Below are 11,576 nucleotides of genomic sequence, written 5' to 3'. Positions count from 1 at the left end.
TCTCTCTCTCTCTCTCTCTCTCTCTCTCTCTCTCTCTCTCTCTCTCTCTCTCTCTCTCTCTCTCCGCTACGTCCATTCTCCTCCTCTCCTCCCAGAGCGAAGCGGCAAGACGTGGAATAAGTATAACTTATGATCACTGATTCACAACACTTCCTTCAATTTCTCTTTCATTCTGATACACGTGAAATGTATTGTTAATTTCTGTCGCGCGGAGGACGACATATTTTTTGAGCCGCGTTCATGACAAAGTGCAGCAAATCCTTCGGGCAAATCCTTGGTGGGAGAAATTCGTAAGGAAATTGAACACGTTTGATGACGCGCGATAAATCTTCATTCCGTGGAATGCGACATTATTGGCTCTCTCCCCTATAGCAGACGGCTAAATGGCTCCCTTCGGGCCGCCGGTGTATCGTCGCACCCTAAGATCGCGTGAAACGGCGGCACCTGTCTGAATAAATACCTATATTTTGAATTATAAGAATAAAAATATTTCGCAGGAAACGAATTATTCACGTTCAACTTATGATAGTTACTCATAATGTCTTTCTAATAGAATTATAATGCGATCAATTTGACAATCTCTGTCTGTGTGTGTACCTAAACCCAGACACCCTGTATAATTAATGGATATATAAAACAACAAATTTTTTTGTCTCTATTCATAATATTTTTTGTTTCTGTTGTATATTTTTTTTTTATTGACCATAGAAATGTCAGAATGTCTGACATAATATATACTCAACACTCGTGTGTATGTATATGCAAATACAACTTATAAAATTAAAGAAAAATTTCTCTTTCAAAATTATCCTTTAAATTGACAGTAAAAGGGAGACATAGATGCGTAAAGAAATTTCTTTTTATATGTCGCTCTACGTTTACATGTCGCTCTACGTTAATTTAATCGTGAGTTATAGACGAATTAAAGCTGCAGTATCGAGGTTTAGGTTTGGGCTCGAAATTGTGCGACACTGGAATTCGTTCTCGCGCCGGCGCATTTGCTTTTAAAATGAGGTGAACGACCGCGCTGCTGTAGTAAGCGAGCGAGCGGGACGACTCTGCGGCACTGAGCCGCGGAGTGGAGGTAGCATGCCGGCACAGGTGACCGCCCGGGGTTGCCAGAATTGGTACATTTGTACCAGATTTGGTATTTTTTCTTCACAATTGGTACGTTGGTACTACAATGCATAAAATTGGTACAAATAAGGCCAGTCTTGATACATTTGGTACTTTTTGCTTTACCAGATCTGCGTTCCAAAATCCTACTCGGCGTGTAGAGTAACATTCAATTAACCAATCATGACAAAGAAATCTTAGTTATCTTTAGTCTAATTGGTCAATTAAATGCTATCCGTTAAATAGAGTTTTGGAACGCAGCCCAGGTGGTCAGTTAGAAGTCTTTTCCCTTAGCGTGTATTCATCTTCTAATGAATATGTAAAGTAACTAGAAGAATACTAGATTGTCGATTGGTTCTAGTGTTATTCTATTTATTTTGCTCATTTTCGCATGCAAAAAATAAAATAATATAATCTTTCATGCTAATCTTGAATAAATGCATTAAAAATTATTATAGATTTGGTACATTTTGACACGTCTTTCGTGGTGACTCTTGTGGTGCTATCCAGAACTCCAGTCGGAACGCTGGAATTATTAAAAAAAATTTCATTCTTTCAGGGCTTAGAAATTTTCACGAAACCGAATCTTTGAACAACTAGAATTTCTCTCTCATTGGTTTTAGCTCAAAGATTCATGAAGATATTTGACGAAATCTGGTACATTTTTCTGGTAGTAAAGTTTTTTTTCCGTCAGCAACACTGGCCCAGAGAAAGTCGCGCTCCGCATTCCATTCACGCGTCGCGTCACGATTTATCCACAGCGATAACGCCGGCCGATCGAAAACGTTGATCAATATAATCGTCTATAACTCCACTTATAGACATCGTAGCGACTTGAAACAAGGACCATTGGAAAGGGAAAATTATCGCGCTTCCGATGGACGTGAAATCGTTCTTCTGTAAAATAAGAATCAAGTAGCGTAATAATGTAAGTACGAAAAATACGTCGGCATTTTGTATTTGAATTAAAGTCTAAAACTTTAATTTAAATAAATATGTTATTGGTCCTATTTTATCAAGTTCTGAGATATGATAGTTTTTATCTATGTCATTAGAATAATTTGATAGACAGACTAGTAGGATGTCTATCAAATTGCATTCATTTTTACTTCATAGCGAAAATATTTGAAGGAAAGATATCAAGACACATGCACACGCACACACATATCTGTTTTAATAAAAATGAATTAGTTTGAACATCACTCTGCAACGGTCAATATTTTAAACCTGCACAGCAATCTTTTAATTTGATCGAATTATATCAGACACAACGGTATCTCGGCTTTAATAAAACAAAATTTAATAAATACGACTATATTAAATATATAAAAGTGCGTAAATATTATTTCTACGCGCGCGCTTTTCCAACATAAAATGCATCCAATGGTTTCTCTTTGTGTTATCCACAATTTACACAACTGCAGCGTAATCGACCCAGCGCGTGCAATTTTATTTTTTCGCTATCGCGAAACAATCGCAATTTCATACTGCACTATCTCATTCGCCAACGGGCTCATATACCAATTCGCAATGGGGACCGTGTTTACGCAGAAATAAAAAGAACAGCGTCGCCACCGACGAGCAGTCGGGACATATATAGCAGTTCGTACATATATATTCATTTTACGTATACAGAGAAAGAACGAGCGGACACGGCGACTCAACCTAGCGTGATCTAGCGTAGTAACGAAATATTTTGCAACTGGATTTCAGGCGGGAGTGCAAGAAGCAGCATCTTATCCTAGAGAACAGCGGGAGAAGGAAATATGGGAAAGGGGGACAAGAGAGGCATCGCGCATCGCAGCGATGGTGAGTGTACTTTACTCCAACAGTTTTTAGAGTTTAGATGCGTAATAGAGTAACATGTGGTATGCGATATACCCCGAAGTGATCAAGTACCTTCGCTGTCATTACACATTGACAAGCATGTGTCGAATTATCTATCGTGTAATAAGGAAAAAATTATTATATCGACGGAAACCTGTCTTCACCGAGAGAAAATTTCGACATGTTGAGGAAGACGCGCGCATTATCAGGGATATTGTTAACGCGTCGGTTAGATATCTCGTAGACTTCGGTACTCGTCGGAGACGCAAAGTTGAAACGAAAGCGGGCAAAAACACGTGGAGAAACGTACGAAATGGGGTCAGGCTTAACCGAGACGGGGTGCGACACGACCTCGTTATTCGCGTGCGCGTAGCATTTCTTTATTCTCGTACGTTACACGTCCGGTGTTAATCCTCGACTCGTAATTTCCGTTTCTGAGTCTTGCGTGCTTCACGCTCCGGCATGCTACGCCAGTTTCGCAATTACGCTCGCATATTTCGCGATTATCCTCTCACGTGGTCCGTAAATCGCGCGACTTTAAAACGGAAATTCCAACCGAGATAGCGCGACTATCTCTCCATACAGCGTCGTGTAAGCGCCGCAATTTCCCGCGTCTCTCAAACTAACATCACCGTCCGAAGAGATTACCAGGGTGTACTTTTCCTGCGCGCGGCACGCATTTCCCGCGTATCGAGCATATTTCCCGCGACGTAAAGGCGAGAGGGAGAGATTTGCGCGACGCGTTTAAAAGCGACGACTCTCTCGCTCTTCCGCCGAAAATCACTCGCTCTATCGCTGTTTCCGACGCGCGCGCGCACAGTTCACTCTTAAAATCGCTATCGAAGGAAGCTCGCGAACCGGAAACGCGCTACTGCGCACGCAGAACGACCAGAACGCCCGTTCGCCTGTCGATCGGGCGTTGGAAGGCGACGTTGAACGATCGGAATTTCGATACGCGAATATCGGAGCTCGTACGTTATCGACGTTATCTCGGGGAAAGAGTAGCGTGTCCTTGTGTGCGCGCGCGCGTGTGTACGGTGAAGGAATTGAATCGAAAGGGGTGACGGGACGGAGGGAGAGACCGCATCGTGTGTATTTGCGCTTCCACCCTTATTTTCCACTTCCTCGATACGACGACGACGACGACGACTGCCATGTCGTCGTCACTGTTGCCTGTCGCTGTTTGCTCGTTGCGTATTTGCGACTACTCGTAGGATAGCTCGATACCACCGAGTGCTTGCCCTCTCGGCTATGCACACACTCGCGCGCATTGTTGCATCCCGGATTTTGGTGCAATCACGTTTCCACTTCAGCCTTGTTTATTCTCCGATTTCACGGAGCGCGCGTAACCTGTCCGTTAAGAGGATTCTCCGAAGCAAAACTCGAGGGAAAATCAGTATGTATATATAATCGCAGGGACAAATTCGGTATTATACAGTCCAGTCCTTTTGATTGCCACGCGTGAAATTAATCGCGAGATTGTTAGAGATTTTTAATTAATTAAGTAAGGGACGAAAATCTAACAGGGTGTGAGATGTGCTTGGTGGCAAACATTTTTGCATACATTTTTCCCAATGAAGTCGCAGCGTTTCACACTAAAAATGATGTATAAAGAAAGGAAAAAAAATTTCAAAATAATTTTTCTCAAAATGGACGCTTTAGAATGCAATCTAGAGAAGAGTATAATAAAGGATCAATACTTAAATCGTGCATTGTCGACTCGGCTCCTGTCAGAATCAATTACCGCGCAAACACGTTAAAAGTGTCTCTCAATTTGGATAACATAGAACACTGCATTTTTGCCATTGTCAAAAAATGTGTGTAAACCGTTCTGCAACCGAGCATACATATAATTAGGGAAGGAAAAAACTCTCGAGTAGTTTACATAGAGATGACAAAAAATGAGTTAATTATGAATCGACGATCAGACAGTCACAAGAAGATGTTTTATCATAAACCACTCTTGTGAGAACATGTGAGAACATTGTGAGAACAGGAGCACTGAAGCACCGAAGTATACTCGAATCACGCGAATAGTCGCAACTGCAAGCGTTTCTGAACGATGATGCATGGCGGATTTTCGCGCAGTTTTACATACGAGAGAATCTGGAACGCTTTCCGGCGCCGCTCGCTATTCGATTTCGTTCGCATTCTACGGGCGGAAAGGACGCAGGCGGTGATGCATCCCTTCGCATCCGCAAGTGCAACGGTGCCACAGCCAAACCGACGCGACCCAAAACGACCCAGCTAAAGCAACATTAGTACGATCTTGCCCGGAAATGTTAGGCAAACTAATTGAACAGATTAACTACACAAAAAGAAGAGTTTAATTGGATTGGAATCCGATTAGTCAATCGGAATTCTGGCTCTTTCATATTTCACCCAGACATTTGTTTAATCGAATTAAATCTTTTTTCCCGTGTACATATAACAATTAACTCAGTATATTCAGCTTACATAGTTAAGAAGAGGACTTGGTTTACAATTATATTCCTTAATCACACACATTCGTTCACTCCTTATTTTTAATGTCTCAAACACGGAAATATTCACATGGAAATACGTCGAATTTTTTTTTTTTTTAACTGAGGGGACACGAAATAATAATTTTTTTCGACAGTTCTTTAGCGTTAGAACACAAAAGAAGCGATTTAACTGTGATCGCTTTTACGAACGACGCGCAATCCGACATTCCAATCGCGAGCACACGTCGACCAAGAAAACCGTTCGACGCGTTAGGTAGCTCTTTTAGCGGGACAATACGAGCGATTCAACAAAAGCAACATGCCGACACAAAGGTAGCTACGTATACACGGCCGACCGTTTGTCACTTCAGGTGCACGCTTCCCCGGAGTGCACCGCGCGAGTTATCTATTTGCACGCGGATGCAGCGTACCGACGGAACACACTCGCTCGTTGCTCGCCAAGTTGAGACAAGAAGATGGAGTCGAGGTCGCGAAATAAAAAGAAAATAGAAGACTTTCTCGCGCGGTGAGTCTTATTTCGACGAATAAAACACGTTCGTTCAAGTCACTCAATTCGTATTTTTCTCTTTCTCGTCGCGCGATAATAATCTTAGGCGGTTAAATTGACATTTTTCTGAAATACATTTTTCATTAGATTTACGACTATAAAAAAATTTATCGAATGAACAAAACGTCCCAAGTAGAAAATAAGTCGAAATGTAGTCAGCAACTAGCCTAGTTACCAACTAGCTAGAGAAGGTAAACCTGCTACTTTCCCAACTTTCATAGAACGATTTTTGGAAAGTTGTAAATTTTTTCAAAATTTTGATAAAGTTACTGAGAACATCTAGGAATATTCACGCAAAAGGCGTGTGTTGTGCTTTAGGCGATAAACGAGATACGCATGCTCCACCCCATTTTCTAAGACCGATTTTTGAAAATTCGGGATTTATTTATTTACTTTCAAAATTTTGGGAAAGTTACTGAGAGAAAAGGGAAATGCTCAGCTCTCGGTCTTTCGGTTCCCTACGGTCTCCTACGATTCCTAACGGTATCTCTCGGGCGTTCTTCATCCCTCAGGTCAGTCATGTTCGCTTTCAGCTCCTCTCGGTTCTCTCTAAGTCTCTCTCTCAGTCAGTCCCTCTCGGTCTTTTTCGCGGAAATTTTTCTACTCAGTATAACTGTAATTGTATTTGTGTTCTTTTCGCGGAAATTATATTTAAGAGATTAAATATCCGAATCCTTTCGAGGAGAGCACGGTGTCCTTTCGACGGGAACGCGGCGAGTCGCGTCGAATCGCGTCGAGAAGAAGGATCGAGTTTTATGAATTGCATTATGTTGTCGATGCACCGCATAAGGCGGCGAGACTCGATGCGCGAAAAGGGCAGGCGAATCGCACGAAAATACGAAGATAGCGCGGACAGAAAGTGCATTCTGGATGAGTATCGGGACAGACGCATTGGCAAGACAATAGCCTCGGGGATTCTGGTGGAATGCGCCTGTCGTCAGCACGCCATCGACAGCGATCTCGTCGACGGTCTGTTATCGGTGTGGTTCACGCGTGCGTGCGAAGAAGGCTCGCGTCAAGATTTCAATCTTTCTTACGCAAGAGAGACGATTCGCATATCATGTATCATTGACATGTCATCGTGACGAAGTGAAGACAATTCGTCCTCACGATATGACACTTTGTATCTTTATTTATTATACGTACAACGCTTATGTGAATATTTATGCTAAGCCTTGAGCCGCAACGACGATTTGTCGAGTAGCTCGTCTCTTCCTTTTTTCTTTTGTCGATTTTTATCTTTGTATTTTCAATATCTCTCGAGTGATAAGATTATCACTAAAAAAACTGAGGAATGACAGATCCATGAGAATTGGCAACGTCACTAATGAAGAATTGACTCGCGAGTGGAATTTGTTCCTCATTCTATTTCATTGATTGTTAAATACAATATAATGTAATTGTTAAAGTATAATATAATTGGAGAGAGATATAACACAGTATAAATTATATACTAGAAACCGTTTAGGTTTCTAATACAGGCGCTGATTATAATTATACTTACGTTCTAGATTTAACGTCGGCATATCGCTGATTCAAGACACGGCTCCATTCCGGAAGCTATACCTAGACATTATACTTACGTTCTTGAATCTTAATATGTCATGTTACATAACGATTGATATCGCATAAATCGTTGTTTTTCATACAGTTTGAATATTGATGAAGGAGATATAATGAAAGAAAGGACAAACTCAGAATAGAAATAATACCGGTCCGCCTTGACCGCGTTGTTCAGTGATTAGATGCGCCATCGTAATTAGCATAATTCGCGGACGAGTGCTAGTTTGCCGTCTCGATCGTGACGTGACTCTTAAAATTCAAGCAAACCGTATTTCCGCGTGTGAAAGGCCATTCAGTCATTGGCGCGTGAAACTCTATGTCATCGTGATATATAAAGCACGCGCTGTGCAGCTATACAAAAGCGTCGTCGAACAAAAACGGTGATATACTCTCTAAAGTACAATCAGTACATTTTTCACTGAAATGTTGCACTTAGAACTGATGGTTCAGTCGTACAATACAGCAATCAGTAAAATCATGCTGGAAGGATCAGTTGACACTAGCGACTGTACCTATTGTTGATGCAGTTTACAAACACAGACATTACACATTGCAGGCAAATCGCCTGGAAGCCGTTAATTTCATCGCTACAAACGCGGAAAGTTGGATTTGGCACAGTGTATAATGGATTTGTATTCACCTAGAAAAATATAATCTTTTCCTCAGCGGATATCCTCTTATACATGGCCTCAAGAGGATTCCAAGAGGAAAACGTTCCTAGCTTGAAAAAAGGAACTCTAGTTATAAGGTGTTATGTTTTGTAATCCCATATTCTAAGCAAAAGAGTATTTCTCTTCTATTGAAGTAAACTATTAAATCAGAAATCTACTAGATATTATTCTAATCTTTTTCTTCTTCAATCAAGAGGATATGTTTACTCGAAGCAGAATATTCTTTTATTGGAAGAAATTTCTATTAAAAGCAAAATTTGTACTGTAGATGAAAGACGCAATTATTCTAAACGTAAACTGTCAGTTCTTATTGACCTCCTTTGCGTTTGAGATTTTGACTAAAGATTTTTATTATTTTCCTGATTTTTCATGCATTATATGAAGAGGAACTTTGTTATTTTATCTACAGATTAAAATTATTCTAACTTTGCAAATATTGTACTTAGAATATTTTTCTTCTTAGTTTAGAAGAATTCTATTGAGGCCACATATAAGAGAATCTCCTTTAAGAATAAGATTATATTTTTCGGGGTTTTGTATTACAGATTTTGCGGTGAAATCTTACTTTCTCTAGTCAAAATCATTGAGATATAAGATGAAGCAGTAGAGTGTTTCCACGGAAAATCGGTGAATATTCGCTGATTAGCGGTAAAATACTCCTTTTATTGATTCAGTCAGGAGCATTTTTATTGATTTACTTTAAGAGAGTAACGTGAGTGGCAAAAATTATAATATTAAAACGTTTGCGCGTCGCGAGCGGATTTAATTCCGCGTTTGGCAAAAGCGATCGCGGGAGACCGATTGTTCGGCAAGCAGCCGTCCGAATGTGAAAGTGACGTTTCCAATTTCGTCGCGGTAACTCGCCGTGACAGCCGAATACGCGACACGCGATGCATTACGCAAAGTGATTGGCCCGCGTCAATAGTCCACTATTTGCTCTCGCCTTACCGCGTGTCGAGACGCGAGGTGGCGACTTCGGTCACACAATACGACTGATTGGGCTGACGTGCGAACGTTTGCGAGAGCTCTTAAGCGTTGAATGTCCTCGTTATCGCGCGCGGCGGATAAGAGCGAAAAATGCGCGCTACCTCCCGCGAGAAAGAGAGGATGCGACGCGGGGCCGCAGATAAACGCGACGCGACGACCGGAAGTTTGGCTGTCGCCGAACGCTGTCGGCGATTGTCGCGCAAATGCGCGGGCTATCGACGGGGAATCGCTTTTCCGCTTCACGAAGACGCGCGCCTGGCTTCTTCGAAACTTTCGCGCACAGGTTGCAAATGATCGCGGGGAAGATCATGATGCCACTTCGACGAGAAATTCGGAATCGAATTTTCCCGGCAGAATTTGTTGGACGCTCGTTACACTTTAACGCTTTAACTTTTAATCCCGAGCATTTCGCGTCATTGCGACACAAACTTACGTTTTGGCTGGATACAGAAGAAATTACAACTTTTCCGAATGGAAAATTCCGGTGACGCGCAAGCACGAGAGCGAGCGTGAGAACGCGCCGAATCGATGCGTCAATGTCACGACGAGTTATCGAGAATTGATCAGGGTTTTACATCCGTAACGAAGTTCGATCGTTACACGGGGGTGAGAAAACGCGGACAGGTGTTCTCTGGGGTTATACAAGTCCGCATAACTTTATTGCTCTTTCTTTCTCTCCTTCTCTCTCGTCTTGTCTCTCTTTCTCTCACTTCCTTTCTCTCCCTCTGCGTACGTTACATACATAAATATTCGTCGTCGCGTTACAGTGTATTAGAGCCTACCTCCTATATCACATATGATAAAAGCTGCGAGAAAATCGACGCGGCTACGTACGTACAAAAAGAAGCATTTACATTAATTAAAACGTGCGCTCACTTCGACACGGCCTATTTACGCGCATGTTGCGCCGTATTTCCGTGAGTGATGTCATGTTCATTTCTTTTCTTCTACAACTACACGCGAGGCAATGCCAGAACAGTGTTGGACATTAAGACAAAAGTACAAATTCCGAGCACGTACTTAATCCTGTACATCTTACTGAAATCCTCTCCTATATAGCTTCACAAAGATTCTTCAATAAAAATCAAAAGAAAAATATTCCAAGTACAATACTCTTGAAATTAGAGAAACTTTGTTTTTCATTTATAAGTTTTGTTCTTAATATAAATTTTTTTCTTCTAGGAATAGAATAGTAATTTCTTCTTATTAATTTCACCTATCGATCAAATTGTTCGTGATTACACACATTCGTTTTGATTTGTTGATTGTTTTAGTCACAGAAAACTTTTGTCAATTGATGCCCAACGCTGTGCCAGAATTATTGGCTACCAAACCGTAACTACTAAATTATCGATCCACGGAACATGTCATCGATCTCTGAGAGATATTACTTGAGACAAATACTGCTTGCTACACACTTAAAAAATTGATACTTTTAAATATCTCTTACGTTCTATTATTAATTATGTACTAAGCATTTGATGGTACGCGTTATCGTTGAGACATAAGCGGATAGAAAAATATTATTTTAGTCGCGATTTTATTATAGAGAAATATTTGTATGTGTGTGTGTGTGATTAACTGTCTCCAAATACACAATGCGTTATCGTATATACGTAAAATAATTTTCTTGTTACATGATACACGATGTTATTACATGGTTACTCGGCGCGTCGAAGGTAATTCGACGTGTGTATTTTATTTGGTCTGCGGTTAGTCGTAATCTTCGCCCTTTGCTCCTTTCGCGCGCGCACGCGTTCCCGAATTGTTCTCCTTCGGGACGTGCACGAGAGATCGGCTCAATCGAGAAATCACAAATAAATCTGTCGCTGGATGTAAATGTCTACAGGGATATCTTGCCACGTCCACTTGTATCATCAAGATACAAATTGTGTGGCGTATTCAACTTGATTCAATCATTTTTTGAAATTTTTGCTCAAGTTATATGAAGAAGAGTGTTGCTATGCTTTCCATGAGCTTGCATGGAATATCCCTTCGCACCGTGAAAGGGATTTCCGTGGCACGTATGTTTTTCTATAATTTTCTCCTTGGTTCTGTAGTTTATTAAAAACTACCGTCGATATATCGCGGCTAGAGGAACAGTGTCAAGATCGCTCGTTCCGCAAACATCCGTAGTCTGCTTACCGAGCTCTCCCATCCAGCGGCACAAATATTTGTACGGAGCCGAGGCAGAAGTCACATGCACACAAACACGCGCGCGAATTGATTCGTAGTAGCTCGAAACTTTCTGTGCGATCTTTCGTCAGTGTCGAAGGCTACGAAGAAGATCTGTTTTATCTATCTATCTATCTATCTATCGTATATATACACGCTTTCCTCTCTCTCTCTCTCTCTCTCTCTCTCTCTCTCTCTCTCCCC

The 11,576-nt window shown here is 41.3% G+C and overlaps 2 protein-coding genes across 7 annotated transcripts in view; one reads left to right on the top strand and one right to left on the bottom strand.

The window, feature by feature from the left end:
• LOC116851837 overlaps nucleotides 1-11,576 on the top strand; it is a 133,244-nt gene that overhangs the window by 25,786 nt on the left and 95,882 nt on the right. For all 3 annotated transcript variants that reach the window (XM_032831669.1, XM_032831667.1, XM_032831668.1), the window contains exon 2: nucleotides 2,830-2,925. In XM_032831669.1, coding sequence (XP_032687560.1) covers nucleotides 2,883-2,925 — 43 coding nt within the window. In that variant the 5' untranslated portion in view covers nucleotides 2,830-2,882. The remainder of the gene's footprint in view (nucleotides 1-2,829; nucleotides 2,926-11,576) is intronic.
• The window catches only part of LOC116851836 (trichohyalin-like), a 66,673-nt gene continuing 55,146 nt past the window's right edge, over nucleotides 50-11,576 (bottom strand). For 3 of the 4 annotated variants that reach the window (XM_032831663.1, XM_032831665.1, XM_032831666.1), the window contains exon 6: nucleotides 7,324-11,573. The gene's annotated coding sequence lies outside the window, so the exon portion shown is untranslated. Of the gene's footprint in view, nucleotides 65-7,323; nucleotides 11,574-11,576 lie in introns of those variants that run through there. The other variant, XM_032831664.1, reaches the window with a different exon arrangement.

The sequence above is a fragment of the Odontomachus brunneus genome, unplaced genomic scaffold, assembly GCF_010583005.1.
Source record: "Odontomachus brunneus isolate Ranch 3 - 2012 unplaced genomic scaffold, Obru_v1 Obru_scaffold_193, whole genome shotgun sequence".
In the NCBI taxonomy this organism is placed as follows: domain Eukaryota; kingdom Metazoa; phylum Arthropoda; class Insecta; order Hymenoptera; family Formicidae; genus Odontomachus; species Odontomachus brunneus.
Note: the sequence above shows the minus strand (reverse complement) of the source record. Positions and strands in the feature narration are given on the sequence as shown.